This window comes from Hippopotamus amphibius, chromosome 1, assembly GCF_030028045.1.
Source record: "Hippopotamus amphibius kiboko isolate mHipAmp2 chromosome 1, mHipAmp2.hap2, whole genome shotgun sequence".
Lineage (NCBI taxonomy): Eukaryota > Metazoa > Chordata > Mammalia > Artiodactyla > Hippopotamidae > Hippopotamus > Hippopotamus amphibius.
Genome location: NC_080186.1, coordinates 18,885,846 through 18,908,881, shown reverse-complemented (window position 1 = coordinate 18,908,881; position 23,036 = coordinate 18,885,846). Strand labels below are relative to the sequence as shown.

Below are 23,036 nucleotides of genomic sequence, written 5' to 3'. Positions count from 1 at the left end.
AAATAACTGTGCTCAGTGCGAGAAGCTAGACAAAAAAAGAGTACATGTTATTTGATTCCATTCTGCATGTAATGACATGATCATATAGTTTTTCTTTTCACTTTGTCAGTATCGTGAATTACATTGATTTTGAAATGTTAACCCATCTTTGGATAACTGGGATGAACCTCATTTGGTCATAGTGTATTATCTTTTTTATATATTGTTGAGTTTAATTTGCTAACATTTTTACAAGAATTTCTGCGTGTATATTTATGAGGGTTAAGGATCTAGAGTGATTCCCTCTCACCTCCTGTAATGACTCTGTCTGGTTTCAGTATTCGAGTAATAACTGGCCTCATAGAATGATTTGGGAAATGTCTTTTTCTCTTCAGTTTTCTAGGATAGATCGTGTAGAATGGATAGATGGAGTGTTCTATAAATGTCAATTAGATCAAGTTAGGTAATAGTGTTGTTCAAGTCTTGTATGTCTTTATTGATCTTCTATCTACTTGTTTAAATTATTGAGGGAGGGATTTTGAAATCTCTGTCAATTATTGTGGAATTTTCTGTTTCTTTGTGCAGTTCTATAAGTTTTTGTTTCCTGTATTTTGAATTTCTTGTTATTGAGTATATCAGCATTTAGAATTGTTATAGTCTCTTGAGGAATTGATTGCTTTATTGTTATGAAATTACCCTCTTTATTGCAGGTAATATTTTTTACTCTGAAATCAGCTTTGTCTGATATTAATATCTAGCTTTCTTTTAATAGCATAGTGTATCTTTTCCCCATACTTTTACTTTTAACCTATTCCTGGTTTATATTTAGAGTATATTTCTTGTAGGCATCAAGTAGCTAGGTCTTTCTTTTTTTATCCAATCCAACCATCTCTGTCTTTTAATTGGGATATTTAGACTATTTAAATTTAATGTGATTATTGGTGTGTGAGTTTAAGCCTACCATCTATTTATTTACTTTCTATTTGTCCCATCTGTTCTTTTTTTTTTTTTTTTTTTCCATCTGTTCTTTATTTACATTTTCTGGATTCTTTTGTATTGGATTTTTTTTGTTTTCTATTTTGTCTCCCTGTTGGCTTCTTAGGAATAACTCTTCACAGTGTTTTCTTCTTGGTTGCTTTAGAGCAAGGGTTGGCAAACTTTGGCCCTGAGCCTAATCTGACCTGCTGCCTGTTTCTATAAATAAAATTTTATTGGAATATAGGTACCTCTGTTTATGTGTTGTCTGTGGCTCTTGCAGTCTCTAATGGCAGAGCTGAATGGTTGCAACAAAGACCATGTAGCTATCTGACCATTTATGGAAAAGGTTTGCTGATCTGTACTACAGGATTTCTAATATACAGCTGTAATTTTGTCACATTCTACCATCAAATATTATTACACTTCACATACAGTAGAAGAACCTCACAACAGTATATTTTTATTTTTTCCTTCCTCGCCTTTATGCTGTTGTCAAACATTTTACTTCTACGTACGTTATAAATGCCACAATAGTGCTATTAATTTTGCTTTAAATAGTCAATTATTGTAAAATGATTTAAATTGTATATTTATATCTAAATGTATCAATTTGTACTCAGGGTTCTACGTTTTACATTTACCTACATATTTACCATTTCCAGAGCTCTTCATTTCTTTATGGAGATCCAGATTTCCAACTGGTATCATTTTTCTCTTGCCCAAAGAACTCCTTCCATTTCTTGTGGTTCCAGTTTACTGGTGATTAATTCTTTTAGTTTTTGTGTATCTTCAAAAGTTTTTATTTTGCTCTCATCTGTGAGAGATATTTTTACAGTGTACAGGATTCTAGGGTGACAGTTTTTCCCTTCTGGTACCTTACAGAGGTTGTTTCTGACAGTCATCTGCTGTTATTCTTGTATTTGTTCCTTTGTGTGTAAATGTGTCTTTTTTCTCCACCTGATTTTATGATTTTCTATCACTTTTAAAAAGCAATTTGATGGGGACTTCCCTGGTGGTCCAGTGGTTAGGGCTCTGCGCTTCCACTGCAGAGGGTACAGGTTTAATCTGTGGTCAGGGAACTAATATCCCCACATGCCACAGGGTGTGGCTAAAAAATTTAAAAAATAGATAAATAAAAAGTAAAAAAATAAAAAGGAATTTGATTATTATGTGACTTGGTGTAGCTTAATTCCTGTTTCATGTGCTTGAGTTTCACTGACTTTCTTGGATCTGCGGGTTTATGTTTTTTTAAATCAAATTTGGAAATTTCAGCCACTTTTTTCTTGAAATATTTTTTCTATTTCCTCTCTCCCACCCCTCTTCTTTGGAACATATATTAGGTTCCTTGAAGTGTTCACTTAGCTCACTGATACCCTGTACTTTTCAGTCCTTTTTCTTTCTGTGTTTTTCTTTGGATAGTTTCTATTTCAGTGTCTTCAAGTTCATTAGTCTTTTCTGCAGTGTCTAGTGTTATTTTTAATCTCAGACATTTTAGTTTTCATCTGTAGAAGTTTGATTTGGATCTTTATATCTTCTACGTACCTAATTAATATGTTCAATCTTTTTTCCAGCTTGTTGAACATATCAAATACAATTATTATTGTAATAATGTAATGTTCTTGTATTCTATCATCTGTATCATTTCTGAGTTGGATTTGATCAATTATTTATTTTCTCCTCGTTGTGAACTGTATTTTTTCCCTTCTTTGCACGCCCATTAATTTTTTATTGAATGCGAGCTATTTTACTTGTTGGGTACTCGGTATTTTAGGAGTCCTTTGAATTCTTGTGCTTTGCTCTGGGATGCAGTTAAATTACTTGGAAAGTTTGATCTTTTCAAGTCTTGCTTTCAAGCTTTGTTAGCTGCAACCAGTGCAGCATTTAGTCTAAGGGTAATTTTGCCCTATTTCTGAGGCAAAACCCTTCTGCATCTTCTCCCCGTGTTCCATGAATTATGAGGTTTTCCATTCTGACTTGTGGGAACAGGAGCTCTTCCTGTTCCCAGTGTTCAGGCATTGTTTATGCTGATGTTTTCAGGTGAATCTCTCCCAAGCCTCGGGGAGTTTGCTTGCATGCCTGTGCTGATAGATACTCAGGAAACTACTCGAGGGGCACCCAGTGTGGGTTTCCAGAACGCTTTCTCTCTCTTCTCTTGTTCTCTGCACCACTCATTGGGAGTGGAAGGGGGGGGAAAGAGGGAGTTTGTATATCATTGATACATCACAACCCAGACATATAAAATTTTAACTTGATTTTTCTATAAACGAACCCCTTCTGCCTTTTCACCTCCGTCTGCTCAAAGCAGAAACCTAAACTTACACTTGTCTTGCACTGTGTCTTGAAGAGCGAGAGAGAGCCCTGCTGTGAGATTTCCCGACCTCTCTGTATCTTTTCGGTGCTTTGCTGATCTGTGACTCGGGGCGGAGGATGAGTGAGGTCTCTTGCTCTATCCCCCTGCCTGGCTCCTCTTCCAAGGCTGCTTCAGATGGTTTTGTGTCCCCTTCCTCCTTGGCAAGAACGTCTTTCCTGTCAGATCCTTCCTCTTCCCTGGGACAGTATGCTTCAGCTGTGCGACCAAATCTCACTAGTTTGGCTAGTTTGGGGGGGGGGGGGGGCACCAGTAAACTACTAAGAGAGTCTTTAAAAAAAAAAAATTCCAGTTTCATGTTTATCTCTTGTCAAAAGGCAAGTTTCTCTTTTTATTCCATTTAAAATAAAATGTTAACAGATAGCTCTGTGTCTTGTGCACCCGTCAGTTCTGTGTTTTGTGCTAACGTTTATTCTGTGTCTGTTGTTTAGGTTTTACTGCTGCCTATCCAACACAATCCTCCATTCCTTTTAAATATCAGCCTCCGGTAATTCCAGAATCAGAAAAAAAAGGATTTAATAGTCAAGCCAAGAGGTTTTACCATCAAAAGGTAACGGCATTGTCTTAGAGACGCTTTATTTTCAGTGCTGGGTGTTAGCCTCGCGGGACAGGCGCGCGAGTCCGGCTGGTGCGCCTGTCCCCGTGGCCAGTAGAGGGCAGCGTCACCCAAGGAGCCGCAGCACCCTCCCCGGCCGTGCGCGCCCACTGGGTGCGAGAAGGAGCCGGAAAGATACGAAATCTAGGGGAGAACATGTCTGGACTTCTGGGGCCGCGCTGAAACCAAACATTGTTGGGGTTTTTTTTGTTGTTTTTTTTTTTTAACAAGTGTATTTTAAAAACGACTATAAAAATTAAAAAAGCAAAAATCCCAGATGTATGAAGTAAAAGGTAAAAATCCCTTCCTCCCCCTCCCCCCAGCCTCACTCAGAACGTGACAGGAACAAACAAGAACATGGTACGTTCCTCAAAGAACATTAAGAGGAAAAGTAAACGAGTCCAATAGACGTAAAATTACCTTTTCGGTGACCGCCCCCCCCCCCCCCCCTTTTCTGAGCTCCCTTTAACAACGTGTTACGACTGTTCCTGCATTTCCCCCTTCCTCACCCCTTCCCCCAAATATCTGTGCCTCTCTTCCCCTCTGATCTGGAAGGTCCCGCGTGGCCCCGGGGGCTCCTCCCCTGACTTCCGCCATGTCACCGGCTGAGGGCCCAGCGCTGACGTGCTCCCCTCTCACCGGCAGGGGGCGGGAGCCACTCGCAGACGCCAAAGTCTGTAACAACTTCGTTCCTTTATTCGTTTAACGAGGACCTTCAGAGTAGCATTCTTTTGGGGGAGTCATCATGTCGGTTACCTTTTGCTGCATTCTAAAAATGTTTTTCATCCTACCCCCTCGCCAATATGGTGAGGGGGAATGGGGAGACCTGGGTCCTGAACGCTGGTGAGCCCTGGGCAAGCCCTGTGCCCCTTGGCCTGTTTCCTCCGTTGTAAACAAGAGGGCTGAGCTAGAGAATGTTTAAGTTCCTTCCACTTCTGATATTTTAGGATTCCGAGAAAGCAAATAATAAAGGATATAGTGTGTGTGTGTGTGTAGACACACACATATATTTTTAATTACTTGTAGGTTTTCTCCAAAGGTGATAGATAAACTACGTGCCCAGGTGTTTTCTCTCTTCTATGTTTTAACTGTCGGTCTGTCTCTCTGTCTCTTTTTTGTCTGGTTTTCCATTTGTCAATTTACCAATAATATACTGTCTGCAGCCCAACCTCCAATAAAAATAATAGCAGCCACCATTTACCGATCCCTACTACGTGTGAAACCAGTTTTAGACTGTATTTCTAATCCTCTGAACAATGCTAAAAGGAAGGGTTTATACCTTAATTTAACAGAAGAGGAAATCCGGGCTTAGGGAAGTTAAATGACCCTCCCGAGGTCTCGCAATGCAGGGTTTGGCACATAAGAGGCCTGACACAAATATTTGCTGAATCAACATTGAAAGAATTAGACCTCAAACCCAGGCCCAACTCACTCCAAAGCCTCATACTCTGTCCACACACAGCCCCACACCTCTCTCCACACACGGCCCCCACGCCTCTCTCCATGGCCCACAGAGTCATCAAATCCATCTATGAAAGTCAGCGAGCGTGTTTCTGGAAAGGCCTGCTCCAAACAGACCAAGTGCAAGATGGGGAAGAGGTCGCGTGTGTAGGCCCCAGCTGCATGCTCACGTTCTGAAGACTCAAACCCAGAAACCGAATGGTCTGGCTTTTAAAGTTTGCATTTTAAACAACTATTACTTTTCAGAAATTTTTCTGCTGAAGGAACCAAAGCTATAGGCAGCATCCGATATAGAGAGAAATAGCTCGGAAATTTGATTCATACCTTTCAAATGTGATCTCGTTGGTCTGACAATGTGAGAACATCCATCTAAGCATTCGAAAGCATCTTGTAAACAAGTATGGAATTTTGTGGAAAGGACATGGGATCCGTAAACCCGGTCCCCTGGGTTCTGCTCTGTGACCAGCTGAGTGGCTTTAGACTAGTCGCTTGACTTTTCTGGGCTTCAGATTCCTCATCTGAAAAATACAATTTGCATCGTTAAAAATTTTTTAGGTTGTTCAAGCTATAAAAACAGGAAGAAAATGTCTTATTCCATGCTCATTACTCTCATCCTTCGTGAGGGAAATGGGCATTCAGAAGTTAAGAATCCTGTTTACCATCGCCCAATAATTTAGTGAGGCAATACAAATTAAAAACAGATTTTAAAACTCTGGTGTCTCACCACCCTTCTTATAACATTCATCGTACACACCCTGTGGCTGATCTCATAACTTGGTTGTGTCTTCAGATTAGTTCCGTGACCCATTTAGCACACCTTTAACACAGAGGATCAGTGCCCTCTGAAATGTGCACTTACCTTTTCAGTCTGACTTTGGAGAGAAACCTCAGGGCCGTGTTGCCCAGCTCACATTCCCCATGAGAATCAGACTGCTAGGAATAAGGAATCCTTCACTGAGCTCGGTGTCTGGGCTGGCAATTTAGGCTGCTAGAAATGAAGTCTGCTTCCCCAAACATTTTACAATTATTTACAGATGTGCTGCTGACTCTGGGTACATGAAGAGACATGCCTAATCTGGGACCGAGCATAGCCTGGCCACCCAAGGGACACTTTCCTCCCCCGCCTCCCCAATTCTGTCTCCATGTCACCCTGGATTGTAGTCACTATTTCCCAAGCTGTGCACCACTAGGGACATCCACTTAAAGTCTTTGCATCTCTGTTTCCTCATCTTAAAAATAAGGATGTTATAATAGGTAGGCCCTTGCCAGGGATTACTCACTCCATGATCCTAAACCTGGTCGATCCCTTCAGGTGCAAATGGATGGATACTGGTAGGATACAGGCACCCTTTCCTCTAGATGCACAATTTAAAAATACCCATCAATTTCAGACATAGCTTGACATCAGATCCACCCTCCCCAGCGGTAAGCAGGACAGTGTTTAATTTGTGGTAAAATTGTACAGAGTTACTACTGTTCACTTATTACCTTGATAAGGCACCAGACCAGGGATATTTTACACGTCAGAAATTTTTAAATGAAAGGAAGTTCAGTTTGCAGAGGCCACCACTTCAAGGGGATAATTTCCCCACGTGTGCACTCAGCTGCGTGTTTGAACCCAGTGGGGTCTGCCCGACCTTCCTGCTCTGGAATCCTGTCCTCTTCCACATCAGTCACCAGCACCCCTTCCTCAAGGGGTCTGCAGGACATGCTGGTGGAAATAGCAAACACTTGCCCGGCACCCACAGCGTGCCAGGCTCCCCTTGAAGATACTGCATTTACGAACTCATTTAATCCCCATAATCACCCTGTGAGCTAAGTCCCATCATTATCCCCACTTTTCAGTTGATGACCCTGAGACACAAAGAGGGTTAAGTAGCCTGCACGGCCAGGGTCAGGCAGAGCGAGGATGCCCAGGTAGCGGCTCTTGTCTCCCATGCTGTTTCCCAGCGTCTCCCTGGGTGGAAGCCAGCACACCCTCCCCGGAATACCTGACCACCTTCTGCTTGGCGGGACAGTAATGGGTATGCACATCTTGTGTCCACCCACCGGGAAGTCCTTGGGCAGCAGTCATTGTCCTTTCCAGACCCTAAAGCCCCTCAAAAGTGGACCAAATGAATGACCCCAACTCAAGTCTATTCCTTTCTCATCGGTCCGCAGGAACTCATCCCATCCATCTTGCATTGTTTTGCTGCATCTCTTCCATCCTGTTCCTAGATCATCTGAGCTGCCGACAGGTTGTACCTGTGTCTTGGCGCCTCTGCCCAGGCCCTGGCCCAGAGCAGGCTTCAGCGTGTGCTTGTTGAATTCACTCTTTGCCCTCATTCCACTCGGGATTTCAAGGCGCTGCTAATAAGCTGATACCAGATTCAACAAAGAGGAGGGCTCTGCAGAAGGGGAGCACGGGTTCTTGGAGACAATACCAATGTAAACCGATGCTTTGAAAATGCGGGTTTGGCTTCTCTTGTCTGACTGTGTTTCTAAGCTGGCCAGGCCAGCGATGGGCAAAGACCCGGTTCCCATTTTCATCTGCCCGGGTGGCCAGTGTCCTGGGCTTCCCCCACACCTGCTCTTCACCTGGGCCACTAAGAAACAGTCTCCTCAAAAGAACTCATACCAGTTTTCCTGGTTGCTCCCTGAGGGCTCCCAGGGAACTTTCATTTCTGAGATCCCCATTCTGAACAAAAAAGTGTCATTTTCTTGCTTGAAGTATGTTTCCTGCCTCTCCCTTCTCCTCTGCGATCAGAGGCATGGAAACTTTGATGCCAGGCATTACTGTATGGAGCTGGGGTGGGGAGAGGGGAGAAAGCAGAAAAGAGGAAGGGCTTCTTACGAGGGGACACATCTCAGAGTTGTAGACAGTTTGAACCAGAAGGGGTTCAGGGACCCCGAATCCCTGGGCTCAGCAGAGGTGAGGCCCGTCAGTGGAGCAGGTAAAGGGGAATTGCTGCTGGAAGCCGCTGCCAACTCGCTGCTGTCCCTTTTCCCTGGGTTCCTCATGGAGGCCCAGAGCGGGGTTGAAAACCATAGATCTCGACACCCCCACTTGCCTCTTTGCAGGTTCACAGATGAGGGGGCCGAGGCCCAGTGAGGGGACGTCCCCTGGGGGCAGGCACCGGCTCTCCGGTCTTCTGGCCCACGTTCTCACCACTTTAGCCACATCAGCCTGAGAAAAGGCTTTCTAGCCTTCGATGAAGTCAACAGGGTGGATGGATGTATTGTCCTGAGACCCTAAGACCAGAGGCATTTGTAAAAGGAAATTGTTCCCTCGGGAACCCCAAATTCCTGTGTGCTTTTGCCAGTGGGTTAACTACCTCCCGTTACATACTGCTAGCCCTTCAGCAACCTCCTAGTGTCCGTTCATCTTTTTCCTGAGAACCCCAGCTGGCCACACCCAAAATGGACCAAAGCAGGACAGAACATCCAAGAGTCAAAAGGCAGCTCTAGTGTGGGCTATGGCCAGTGATCTAGCAGAGACTGCATTTTCCAACCTGGAAATGGGTTGACAAAGCTGAAAGTCTCAATTGGAAAGAATCGATGAAATTGGGACCAGAGAATCCAGGCTGTGCGCAGACGTGACTGGCTCCAGGCTGTGGGACATTGGGCCCTCCCACCCTAAGGAGCTATCTGGGGTGAGGAGGTAAATGCCCGGCTCCCTCTCTCCCCCTCCTCCTCCTCACCTCTCTAAACCCATCCCAAGGTCAAGTGCATGTCAATCTGTGTCCTGCCCTTGGCACGTGCAGAGGCTGCAGTTTGGGATTTCAGTCCTTCAAAAGAGCTCTCAAGGTGCATTTCCACAAGCGTGGCCCAGATGTGTGTTGGGCGGGGGATGGGAGCACAGCAGCATCGTCTCTTGCTCGATCCCGCGCTGAAGGTCTTTAACCCCCGAGGAAAGGTCCTGGCTCCACGGAGGCTGTTGTGGCAACTCCACGACTGGTAATGATGGGGCCTGCATGGACTCACTCAATCCTCACGCTGTGAGGCAGGCGCAGGGGGCAACAGGTACAGCCCTGGCCCGGAGCGTCCCACAGAACACGCAACAGGCAGTCCGCAGAGCTCAAATGAACCGTTCTCTTCCCTTCTTCCTCCCCGCACCCATTTTATTTGGTCGGTTGGTTTGGTTTTTGCCTTCTGGGGTGGTCTCAGCCAAGAAGCCAAGGGCTGGCCGCGTTCACACCAGTTTTGACTTGGATCCTCGCTGTCTGGGAGAGGCTGAGAGGCTGGCACTCATCAGCATCATGGAACGTGTCTCAGGTGAGCTGTTAATCCAGAGGTGAAAGGTTGGACTTTCATTGCCCTCCTGGGGAGCCATCCACCACCTCCAGCCCTTGCAGGGGAAAGCTTGAATTCTCTGTAGCTGGACCTATCCCTCCAGGCAGCTTAGACACCTGCTTGGTGCAGAGTGCAGGTGGTGGTGTGCTGGTAAACCAGCTCTCCCTTCCACAAAGAAAAGGTCTGATTTATGGCATTTGCCAATCTCTGTGGTGTAAATACCCCGACCCTGGTCAGTTTCCAGCTACAACTAGCACCATTTCCGAATATTTAGCAGTTGGCCTCATGAGCCGTCACTGGCCAGCCCCAGCATCCTCCTGCCTGGGGGACCCTTCTTGGATATTCATTAAGAGAAAATAGGCAGCATGCTCTCCCTCTGGGCTAAGAGGTGACAGTTTTCTTCCTATTTGTCCTGGACTCAAACCAGTTTGCAATGTGGCAGAATTAAAATGTGATTAAGGTCCAGTAGGGTTGCCAGATTTAGCAAATAAAAGTACAGGATTCCTAATTTAGAATTTCAGATAAATAAACTATTTTAGCATCAGTATATCCCAAATATTGATTGGGACCTGCTTTTACTAAAATAGCTTTTTGTTGTTGATCTGAAATTCACTTGCAGGCTTGTGTTTTATCTGGCAACCCTAGCTCCTCAGACACATATAGGTGCCCAGAAAATTCTAGTGGGCTGACGCCGGTGTTGGGAGTGTGGCAGTAGACTGGGGGCTGGAGATGTACAAGACTGTTTATTCTTTAAACTAAGAAAAGTAGCAGTTACATTTCCTGTTTCGGCTTTCCCTCACTGTAGAGGCTCTGGAAGCTAAAAGGTACCCAAAGGCATTTAGTGCAACATCTTCGATTTACACGTGAGGAAACTGAGGTCTAGAGAGGTGACTAGATCAAGGTTACTTAGCTAGTAGCAGCACTGATGCTAGAATCCTAACTCAAAACTCAGCGGGACCATTTTTCCTTTTATCCTGCACATTTTATCCTACACACATCTGAGAGTTAGTTTGGTTTGTGGTCGAGTAGACTCTATCCTCAGACTGCCTGGATTCCAATTCTGGCCATGTTACTAGCTGCGTGACCTTACCCCTTTGGGCCCTGTCTTCTCATCGTTAAAATGAGGATTAAATGAGTTAGTTTGTATAAAGTACTCAGAACAGTGCCCAGCATGCAGTGACCATCAATAAACACATTCCAGTCCTGCAAACAGCCCCCTAGAAAAACCTCTTTCTTGTTCCTCTTCCTGTAGCCCCTCAAATCGCACCCACACGCTGGGGTTCTTCTGGTTGGGCTGCCTCTCTTGCAGTGTGCCTCCCTCTCCCGACAGTCAGCTCCCCAGGGATCTGTTCACCACCTACAAGGCAGGAATCCACTCCCTGCCCCCACCTGCCTTGGAGCAAGGCTCAAAGGCTCACTGCATTTAAAATGCAGCACAGAAGAACATGCTGATAACCCTGATGGCCACATGCCTTATATTAAACCATAATCACACACTGCTTGGGCCAGACTGGAGAGTCCTTGAAGGCCCTGATGGTGCCTCGAGCTCTCTTTCTGCTCTTAGGAAGGTAGTAGGGATGGTGGTGACAGGAGGAGCCTGGGTGGCAGATCTCGGAGGTAGTGAGCCCTGGAGTCAGGCTGCCTGGGTTTAAATTTGCACTTCACTATTTACTAGCTGTGGCCCCAACATCTCTGGGCCTCACTTTCCTTAAAATGGACCTGATAATATCCCCACTGCAGAAGGCCTGTGTATACCATCACGTAGCACTGAATTCAGGTGCTGCCACTGACAGCAGTGGCACCTTGGGCAAGTTCATTCCACATGCCTCAGTGTCTCCATCTATAAAATGTGGGCATCCCTTTCTCACTGGGGGATTGAACGAGACAATCTTTGAAAAGCTCTTGACACCAAGGAGGCACCCAGTAAACTCTCGAGACACCGGAGCATCCTTACCATTTCATGCCACTTGTCTGGCCAGCTTCTGTCAACATTTACTTCCCCCTGGTAACTGGCATGGGGAATGAGATGCAAGCCCGATTAACCGCGACCATGGCAGAAATGAGCTTAGAGATCAAGCTTTTGTTTGTTCCTCTCTAACATACCTGTATCACTTAGCACTTGAGCCTGATGAGCCTGAGTCTTTTTGTCTGAGAGTTAGAAGTGGTCTTGTTTGGGATGAAGGTTGTTTTTGTTTCATTTTGCTTTGTAAACAGAAACACTCCCTGGTTTCTCTTCTGAAAGGCTGGGGAGGAAGCTGAGTCAGGTGGGGTGTGGTGAACATGAAATCAGTCACCCTTCCCTCACCGTGGGTTTGGCGAACCCAGTCAACACACACTGACCTGCACAGCCACCGCCGCACGCAGGATCACATTTTCTGCTCACGTCTCTAACAACATGAAGAAACAACGGCATTCTCCTGGAAAGCAGGACAGCACAGTGGAAAGCGCAAGGGCTCTGGGGGGGTCCCTGACCTGGGTTGGAATGCCAGCCCCAGCTCTTGCTAACTGAGATGGTGACTGGGCAGGTCAGGAATTGGTGGAGCCAGGCTGTCATCCATGAGGTGGTATCCCTGCCTGTCCTAGAAGATTGCAGTAAGGCTTAGTGTTAATGGTTGTAGAGCTTGCAGAAATGCACCGTGGAATTGAAAGTATCCTGATGACACCGCATTCTCTTCCCTTTCAGGATGATATCCCAGGTCCTGGGTCCTACAACGTCATTCACCAATCCCCTGTGTTCGACAGTGTGTCGTTGTCTAAGAAAGGGACGTGTACTTTTCCCTCTTTGGTGAGAACCCCTTCTCTGAATAAGGGCGTTAACTGCTCGGTCCTTTCCCTTCATTCATTGCATAATCATACATTGGACATCCAGTCCCTTCTCTCCAAAGCCTCCTGGTTCTAATTAGGAGAGTAACTGCCTCCTCAGATCGCATGCAGGTAAACTGGAGCCTATGTCTTTAAGTCATTTTTTCCCTACTGCTACCTGTTGCCAGAGGGGGAAGAGAAGCTAAAAGAACATTCAGAACCTGATCATCCAAAACCAATTCTGTTGGTGTGGAGTGGACTTGCAAATGTCTTCTTGAGATTTTTAGGCAAACCAGGAATAACTTTTTGTTATACATCCTAATAGGACTTTTTACATTGCTTAATCTAATTGGGTTATTCAAGTTATTGAGAAATCTGGTGGGACCAAAAAGAAAGCAGGCAGCAGGCCAGTAATTTAGTGATATTCCTCTCCTCCTCACTTCTCTCCTTTGTAAGATGTGAGTCTTAATCTTTGTGGAAGTCTCCAACTGTCAAGTAGCTAAATGCAGTGTCAGTGTCTCTGACCAGCCCTGGACAAGGATAGTCTTTATTTGAACATCTGTCAGTTGGCAATAAAAACAGATATAACAAGGGGAAAGGGTCAAAGTAGGGTAAGACTAGCTGAGGTAGGAAAGTGGAAAAGAAAACAAACCCAAACTCCAGCATCAACAAAGCGTATATTCCGTCTGTCCCTTTAAAAGTTATAATAACTTCTTGCAAAAAATGTATTATGATACCTGACACTGAAATTGATTTTTTTAAAAAAAAAAAAAAAAAACCCACACACAAAGAGACTATTTAAGACACACTGAATGCAGCCACTTATTGGAATTCGAGCTTGGCAGGGTTGAATACTCAAGGAGCAAAGCGACTTTGGAGTTAACTCCTGGTTAGCAAAGACATCGAGGCTGCACACGCCCCCAGTGAGTTTACAGGATAACCACGCCTCTCCTCTTCTTCTGCTCCAAGCCCTGAGAGTAAAGAGACTCCAAAGCCATTGGCAAAAGAAGTGCCATCGCACGATGGCCTGGCACAGGAAACAAGACTTAAGACTCAATCCTGACTCAGCTGTGGGTTCTCGATGTGACCTCAAGCACGTCACCCTCTGTGTACCAGTTGCCTCATCGAGTGGAGACTCCCTGGAGGCACTGGGCAAACTGACATTGCAATGAGTGAAATAGTCTTTGAAACTGCAGAGCATTATAAACATGTGAAATGTTATGATTGTTACCACCTGAGTCACCAGTAATACTTCCTCCAACACCTAGGTTTTCTCTCTGAGAACGTTGCCAAATGGCGGCACTGCCCGTTCCTACCTGGTGCCAGAGAAGGCACTGAATCAGAGCTCACCATCAATTCCCTGCCAGGCTTTACGTGCAGTAACTTTCCAAATGACAAGGCTGGGCCGTCTGGAGGAGAAGGCGCCCAAGGGAAGATCTGTGTGTGACAGGATCTAATCAGGTCTTTAAAAACTTCAGACCAAACCCAAAAGAAGGCAGATGCTGAGTTGTTCAAGGCTTCCTCTCCCTGCTGTGATGGATATGGGGGTTTCTTTATAAACCCATAAGTTTTCTTTATAAACATGTAAGTTTCTGTATCTTTGAGCAGGGCCTTAAGTGGTTGGTGGAAATCTGTCAGATTCCCCAATTCTTGCCTAGTTTCTTCCCAAATTGGACGAGATTTTCACTCCTCCGCCCCTTCTTTTGCTGCCTTTCATGTTCAGAGCCTCTTGCTTCCGGATTCAGTTCCCTGAGGGAATTAAAAGTAGTCCTCATTGGAGGAGGGTCTGCCTTGCTGGGGCTGCTATGGCCAGCAGGAGCGAGCCTCTGGGTGAGGCTGACAGACTCTGGGGGTCAACATGGTTTAGAAACTTCCTGGTGACTATTGGAGCAACTGCACCCAACTTTTTGAGAGAACCTGTCATCCATCTAAATTCAAATCATCTGAAGAGCTTCGTGACTGTATTCCAAAGCCGTGCTCCGGAATTATACACAGGACTGACTGGGAAGCTAAATGAGGCAGGTAGTGGGGAGACGTCCATGGTCTTTCTGTATTTGTGTGGTGGCAGCAGTGGTTCTGGAGGAGCTGTTATGTGCTGGACAGATGTTCATAAATGCCAGCATGTGGCCAGATTGGAGACCAGAGGCCTGGCAATTAAAAGAAAGCCCAGGGGTGGAGAGGCTTCGGGAGTGAGTGTCACTTCAGGTAGACTCAGGTGAACTTTATTGCAATGCTTTATGAAACGTTGTCTCAAGTGGGAATTTTTTTAGAACAATTTTTCCCAGAGTACATGTTAGTAGGTATTCTAAACCGAAAAGATTCTATGATAGAGGAAGGTTGGGAAAGGCTGTTTAAACAAAGTTAGACTGGTTTCTTCATTGCAGACCTTCTCAGAGCATTTACTACACCCACATGTGTTATGAATCTTCAAAATGGGAACATGGTGTGAGACTTCTGAAATTTATTTGACCCTAGAACTCTCACCCTGCTGCCGCTACCACCAACACAACCTTATCTCATAGAACTGGAAGGCCAAGGGACACACTCTGGGAAATAGCACTTTAGAAAAACATGCTTTGCTCACTCTGCTGGGTGACTCCCGATAGACACGCTACAAACGGCAGCCCCAAGGAAAGTATGACGTTGCCACTCTTCTTCTGTGGAAGTTAGAAGGAACGAGCAGAGGTGTGTCTGTACCGTTTGCCACAGGAGATTTCAGAGGGTGATGGATTCTTCCTGGACTAAAACCTCCCGCAGGCGTTCGTCAGCTGCTCATCTTGTGGATGAGAACACATTGCCGTGACTCCTCTCGGCTCCTTCTTTTTCAGAACGGATGTCTGATCATATCATCTCATGGAGGTGAGAATGTTGGTTCCACCACTTCACTAGCTAAGGAAGTTCGGTGTCCTTGTCTGTAAAGTGGGGATAATCATAATATCCTTGGCCCAGGTTTGTCAGACGATCCAGTGAAACCCTGTTGCAAAGTACTCGGTTAACTACTGCCCCAAATGCAGAATTAAAGTGAGTCCAAGTCTGGAGTGATCTGACTTCTGGGAACATCAGTGAATCCTTACAATTAGGAGGAGGCGGAGCTGGGACACGAACCCAGGTTAGACTTTGGACAGCCGAGGCTCTGGAAAGAACACTCCTGCTGCTGATGGCACATCCACCCACATAACTGGTGGTCCGTGAACCAGATGGTGAGAGCCACTGCCGCCACGTACGGAGTGAAGTCGGGCGGGGTGTTAATGCCTTCCACGGCTTCCCCCAGTTTCTGTGCTTGTGTACTTATTGACCCCTGCAAAGTAGAAGAAACCAAGGGTAATGTTCTCAAGCTTTTAACCATAAAATAGTGAATGTTTTTGGGTTGTTGTCTTATCAGACTTCAATACTTGCCATACTATCCCAGGGTAAGGTGATGTTATCGCCTGGTTTTTATGGCTTTTGTCCCTTTTCATTTGGCAAACACTGATTCTGTTTGTTTTGTTAACTGAAAATAGTTTATCGTGGCTTCCTGGAAGGAGTAGGATTGGTTTCTGTTGAAACAGCAAAAATATTGTAGGGTTTTATGAAATCAGTGATTAGGTGGAGGATGGGAGGCATGGGTGGGAGGCAAGCCCTGCGAAGCCTTGCACCTTTAAGACGTTAGAAGCAAACATGTTATTTAGGAAATTCGGATTATTTAACCTTAGGAACAAGAAGTGAGGTTTTACTCAAAGAAAAAAAAAATCAAGGTTGGAAGAAGCAAGTCTAAAGCTTCCCATCATATAAATCACCCACCAGCTGATGAGTCAAGTGTAAGTGGCCTGAAGTGAGATTGGGTGGAAATGCTTTTATGGCAAAATTATTTTTGCCAAGTCCCAAACATAAGATGAATAATTTGAGTTAGTTTACAGAAGTTAATACAGGTCTGAACTTGCATTTTCCAAGAGCAAATTCTCAAAGCCCAAGGTCATTTTATCATGGTTGCCTGCCAGGATTTCACCTCTTATAAAATGCTTTTAGACCTCATGCTGGGCACCATCTTTTTGACACCTGTCGTTCGGAGCCATGGGGTAGGTGGTGATGTGGATTCCTTTGGCTTTCTCCTCACAGTGTGCCCGACTGGACACCATCGTTTCTAAATACCCCGCAGCCAACGCGTACACTATCCCATCACATTTTGTTTCCAAGAAAGACTTCAGTAATTCCTGTTCCAGCATGTTCCAGTTGCCAAGCTTCGTGAAAGTTCTCAAATTTGAAACTCCTGCACCAAACCAGTACAATGTAAGAACACTGCCTATGCTTCTCAAATAGATATTGAGTGAATGGTTTACTAAAATAAAAGACAAGAGGGGGGAGCTTTGGGAAATAGCATTTGATACAACTGGTAAACCAGTCAGCATTTGTTGACTACCCAGTGGCTACATGAGGCTGGGCAAGGCTCTCCTAGGGGATTTGCAGAACCCAGAGAAAAATGTGGGCAACATGGAGGTCAGTATGGAGCAGTGGGAAGACCACTGCCCTGGAAACTACTGCAAGCACTCCCATCACATCACCTTTCTGGGACAGTCTTCTCATCTGTAACAATGATTATATTATTTACCACTTTATCTGCAGACACAATTTATTTCCCTTTTAGATTCTTACAGGGAAAATAAACTTCTACCTTTTCATATCAGAAAATTGGATTTTTTAACCAATCCTCATCACTTTGTAGTCACTAAGGCAGAATGGTGTGGTTAACGGGTAAGAGATGGACTCAGGTTCAAAGCTTGACTCCACCGCTTTGTAACTGTGTGGCTTTGGGCAAGTCTCTTAACCTTTCAGGACTCAGTTTACTGATCTGTAAAGTGGGGTTAGATGTCTACTCCACGGTGTTAATGCAAACATTAAGTGAGGTAGTCTAGGCTGAGTGCTTACTTAGCACAGAACCTGGACTGCACAATACATGGAAATTTGTAGAACTGTCTTTGGGGAAGTCATGTTACCTCTCAAGTTTCAGTTGTAAAATGGAATTAATTATACTTGCATTACAGGGTTATTATAAGAAGCATATGAGACTACAAATGTGAAAGCACTCTGAAATATTTAAAATTTCCAAATATTTTGGTCTTAGAATACTTTGGTTTAAATTTCCTTCTTCTCTTATAATATTTATAAATAATATTTATTTTTCTGACTACAAAGACCTGCCCACCTTCTACGATGGAAATTACAATGTGCTCAAAGCAATCTAAGTGCCTGCTAGGCCAGCACTGTCCAAAAGAAATATAACAGGAGCTTATGTCCTGTTAGCCATATTTAAAAGTAAAAAGGAACAGGTGAAATTAGGTTTAATAATATATTCTTTTTAACCCAGTATATTAAAGATATTTCCATACCTAATCAATATAAAAATTATTAATTAGGTGTTTTACATTCTTTCCCTCATTTAAGTCTTTAAAATCCAGGGTATATTTTATACTTGCAGCACATCTGAATGTGGACCAGCCATGTGTCCAGTGCTTGGTAGCTACATGTGGCCAGTGGCTACTGTCTGGGATAGTATAACTCCAGATACTCTTCTCCTGGGTTAATCAGAGCCTGAAAATAATAATGATGATATTATGATGAAGCACTTTTCATGGCCTATGTGCTGTTCTAAGAGTTATGTATTCACTTATTTCATATTCACAAGAACCCAGGAAGTGTTATAAAAGCTGAGGCTCAGAGAGGGGAAGGGACTTGCCCAAAGTTACCCAGCTTGAAAGGACCATTTGCACATCCTTGGACAGGAGTGGGTGCTGAAATATAAAGCTGGGGAGTGATCAGAGTCCCCATGTTCCAGCTCTGCTGGGCTTCCCTTCATAAGTCCTGTGGCAGCTCTCTGCCAGACCAGTGATACAGCTTAGATTCCAGTGGGGAGCTCAAGATGAGAACTGGTAGACAGACAAACAAAATAATTTCAAACAGTGGCCAGCTTTGAGGGGGACAAACAGTTGGAGCCTGAGAAAGAGAATATGTGTGGGGCATAGAGGTTGGCAATACCGTGTACTTTAGACTGGGTGGTCAGAGAATGTTCTGAGACTGAGACCCAAGGATTGACGGAAGAGCCAGAGTTGGGGGAACAGCATGTGTAAAGGTCCTGGGGCAGCAAACAGCTTAGCCTGTGGGCAACTATAAGAAGGTAGCTAGAGAGCATGAGCTAGGGGGGAGAAGGGACTAGGGGAGGCCAGATAGACAGGCAGGGTCAGTTTAGGCAGGGTCAGTTTGTGCAGGGCCCTAATAGACCCCAGGAGGGAGTTCGCATTTTCTCTGTGTGCTGGGAAGCCCTTGAGGAGGACAGGAGGTGTGGAGTGATGTCATCTGATGTACTTTTTTAAACAGCTCCTTCCAGCTGCTGTGTGGAGAATGGCCTGGAGTGTGGGTTAAAAAGTGGATTTTGAAAAACCAGTCAGGGGGCTATGATGCTAACAAAAGAGAAGTTAAGGTCTGGTCCAATCAAGTGATGATGAAGGTGCTTGGCCATTGTGCCGTTGCCAATCCTGAGAGAGGGCCAGGTTCCTTGGGAGACAGACACAGAGCTATCTCTGTGAGTGCTCCTCTCTGCATCCTGCTTGCGGGGAGCTGAAGGATGCTGTAGTTAGTGCTTCTTCAACACACTGTTCCTTCACTCCCCTTCCTATCTCCAATGCCCAGCTCAGGTCCTGGCACCCAGTAAGCATGCAACAAATGTTTATGATGCCAAAGAAATAATTTCCTTTGCTAATCAAGAAATGACCATTCCCCACGTCAGAACTCTGTCCTCTGCCAACAGATCCATTTTAGTTTGCATGTTTTTTATTCATTATTGTTTTAATGTGGCTTTGAAAATAATACATGCCCATCATAAGATATTTTCAAGCATCACAGAAACCCACAAACCAGAAAGTAGAAGTCTCTTATCATTCTGCTCTGCAAAGCAAACAACCATCAAAACCAGGGGCAATTTTGTTCCTATTTTCTTCCTCCTTTGGTCCTTCCCTCGATTTGGGGATTATGCTGTCCATGGTATGGTGCATTTTCTACTTAATTGTATCTGGGATTTTTCCCCCCATGGCAATACAATAAATCTGCTTCATTCTTTTTTAAACTGCCAGTGGAGCTGACTCTTTTCTTATTCTGATGGTGAAATCTTCCAGTGACACACACACGGTGTATACAAAAATGCCCCCCTTTTCTGTTGCTTTTCTGTCTGGGCGAGGAATAAAGCTGAAGTAGTGTTTTGTCTACAGGAGGCTTTTTTCAGACCCGGAGAACAATGGTTGAGTCAACTGGCGAGGGGCAGAAATGCGGTAATCCTATTAGCCACACTGCTCTGAGGCTGTCAAGGCCTCTCTCTACCTTTGCTGAGGGACCCCCTGCTTCTCTCTCGGAAGCCTTTCCCTTGATACCTGTTATTACCTCCTCTCCAGCATCCTGGCTTCTCCCCCTGTGTCCAGTAATTAGCCTGGTCCATCTGATCTTTTTGTTTGCCCTCTCTGCAGGCAGTCTGGCCCATAGGACCCTGAGAAAAGCTAAATTCCTCCACCTTTGTCAATACAAAATCAAAATGCCATCTGCATTGCTTGAGAAACCTTTTTTTTTTTTTGACAAAGGAGTATCACAGAAAATTGAGCCATCCTGGCCTCAGCAAATAGTTTCACTCATTCAGTAAATATTCCCAGCCATCGCAGGCACAGTTTTGATTGCATCTGTTATCTAATAAATACAGGAGCCTGACTGCAAATCAGCATTTAAAATATTTATTAGTCATCATAAGAATGATCTCAAGGTTTTTGGGTTTTTTTTCCCTCTAAATTATTGTTAGAGTTCTGAACTCTAACATTGGACACTCTCAAATGTATATTGCCTGGGTCAACCAAAATTCTTAATTTCTGGTCAGTCCAGAAAAGTCAAGACAAGACAGTGCTTACAGATCTGATCATAATCTTAAGTTACACAATTTCTTTGTATGTCCTAAATCCTGCACGTATAGAAGGATTATTTGAGCAGTGAGGAATCAGGGTGGGGATATGTAGGACTAAGTGTTCCGAAAAGCATGAAAATTGTAGAAAAAAATGATCCAAGTAATTTGTCCATGTAGCGTTATACATGTTGAAAAAAAAATACTCTCCTGCAGATGGTTTGTGTTGACTGGCTGTCCCCCCACCGCCACCCCGACCACACTCTGCCTCAAGTCGAGCAGGGATTACGTGATCCATTTTACAAATGAGAAAGCTCACATTCAGAGGAATTAAACCGTTTGAGCAGGATACCCCACCCTGTGCAGGAAGCCGCGTCTGCCGGCTGGCTCAGGGCACCGTCCTCTGTGTTGTGTTGGGTCACTGGACACTGGCTGGTGATGACAAACTCTTCTCTCACTCTAGCTAGGGTGAAGGTGAAGGCACAGCCGGTGTGACCTTTTCCACTCACGTCTGCTCATTTTCTGAAGACTGGTTTAAATTTTTTTTTTTTTGTACCCCAAAGTGCAATTTGTCCAGGCACAACGACAAGGACAGAGAAAGGCAAGGCACTGAGCACACCGTGCTTATTTTCTCCCTCCAGGCCTCTGTCTCTTGCTGCAAGCAGACAAACAACGTTTGTGCCCGAGCCGGGTTCGTGTCCAAAACCCAGAGGGGACTTTTCACTATTTCTAAAACAGGACCTGCCCCAGGTAAGCAGCTGCCTTGCACTGGCCTTGACCTAAGGCCTCCTGTACCAGATCTGATCAGCACGGCACCCATTCCTTCACAGGGAGTCCCTCTGGAAGGAGTTAGGCCTTCAGGGAAGAGGGGGTGAAGGCAGGGTATTGTACAAAGAGAAGAAGACCGGCTCCCCATTCAGGGGAAGAGTAGCTGGCTCTGGAAACGGACCCCGGGGTGGCCCAACACCCTGGCCTCCCTTTCAGACTGGGTGCACCTGCTTTGGACAGCCAGCTGGGGAGGGGGTTTCTCATGCCGGAAGTGTACCCATGTGCACACCCCAGGTGCCCTCACAGGCGCTGCAGGGAGGCAGGGGCACACAGGACGCCCTGATCCTTGGACGCTCGGCTACAATAGTCCTCTCTTCTCATGCCTGCAAGCAGCCTCATCATCTGTCATCAAACGATGGGACATAGCTCTGTTTACAGCGCGCCTACTCCGTGCTAAGTTTTTCCATGTGGTCCTCGCGCATCTGTCCTCATAGGGCCACCCTCTTAGTCCTGTGTTTCAGCTGAGGAAACGAAGGCCCAGAGAGTTGAAGCGACTTGCTCAGCGTCACACAGCTGATAAATGGCAGGCCTAAGCCCAGAGGTGTCTGACTGAGGAGCCTCTTACCCACATCATCCCAGTGTGACTTCTGAAGCCCCCAGGATCCAGGAACACACAAGGGCTTGCCTGCACATGTTTCCCCTACTGGGCTGGGGAAAGGTGTTGCACCTGTCCTGTGCCCTCAGACGTCCTCCCCGCACCAGCCTTAGTGAAAAGTTTCCAGAGAGGTCTGGTGACGTAGCAGTCCACACTCCAGGAGCACTGGTTAGACTAGACCTTCCCAAACGGGCCCCGCAGACCCCAGAGCCCAGGGGAGGAGCAGGGAGGGTTCGCCTCTGCAATTGCGCTTCTTGGAGGGGGTGTGGATAAAATTGCAATGCATGTCAGATTTCAGCAAACCCAGATTAAAGTTGAGAAGATCAGTCTGAAGCTGAATAACAAAACCAGCCCTAATTAGGAGGCTAAGCCCCGGCTAAAGCTCCCTGCCTTGCATCACCACACAGGCAAAACCCCACCTTGTTTGTTTATACAGGAGGACAAAGCCGGCATCCCTGGGGTTTGGCTAGAGGTCCCACCGGTGAGCCCTGGGATGTGGGCAGCTCCTCCTTGAGGAGGGCAGCCTCCCTCAAGGGGCTCTGAGGGGCCCCTTGGGACCCAGCAGGAAGGGGAGAGGTGGGTACCAGCATCTGGTAAGCTCCTACCGTGCGTCAGGGGCTTTCAAAACCCCATGGAGCACTGCCTGGCTCGTATGTTCTCAGAGAGTGTGGGTGGTGGTTATTATTATTATTATTATTATATCCTCATTTTACAGGCAAAAATGATACATAGAAAGTAGGTGACTAGCCCAGGGTCCCACAGCTGGATTTGAATCCAGGCCCCCCCATCCAGCTCAATGCCTGGTGCCTTCAGGACTCCCCCACGTCCCCCCAACTTGCCAGGAGCCAGAATCTGCTCCTGAGAGAAACAATCTGCTTTGACCTCTCAGAAAAACGTTGTGGCCTCTGCTTCTCCCCTTGTGGGGAGGAGCCAGATATGGAGGCGCAATGGGCATCCCCGCTGTGTCCCGGCCACTCCGAGCGCCCAGCCTCGGGGGCTGGCGGCCGGCTCTGGTCTGCCTTCAGTTCTGAGCAAAATGCCCACCTTTACACATTGGCTGGATTTTCTAAAGTCTGGTTGTGCCGAGCACAAGGCCAGGCACTTCCCCTACGTCCTCCTCTCTCGTTATTTCTCCTTTAAAAAAAAAAAGTTATTAGAACATTGGGAAACACCTATGTTAAAGTGTCACTTGAAAAACACGGGTGACACAATTGAATTCGCACTGTGGGCCGAACATCACGAGACAGTGTGC

General features: G+C 45.6%; 1 protein-coding gene across 3 annotated transcripts in view; it reads left to right on the top strand.

The window, feature by feature from the left end:
* The window catches only part of STPG1 (sperm tail PG-rich repeat containing 1), a 52,297-nt gene that overhangs the window by 13,253 nt on the left and 16,008 nt on the right, over positions 1-23,036 (top strand). For 2 of the 3 annotated variants that reach the window (XM_057700222.1, XM_057700216.1), the window contains exons 4-7: positions 3,757-3,875; positions 12,337-12,438; positions 16,551-16,721; positions 21,003-21,111. In XM_057700222.1, coding sequence (XP_057556205.1) covers positions 3,757-3,875; positions 12,337-12,438; positions 16,551-16,721; positions 21,003-21,111 — 501 coding nt within the window. Of the gene's footprint in view, positions 1-3,756; positions 3,876-12,336; positions 12,439-15,178; positions 15,315-16,550; positions 16,722-21,002; positions 21,112-23,036 lie in introns of those variants that run through there. The other variant, XM_057700231.1, reaches the window with a different exon arrangement.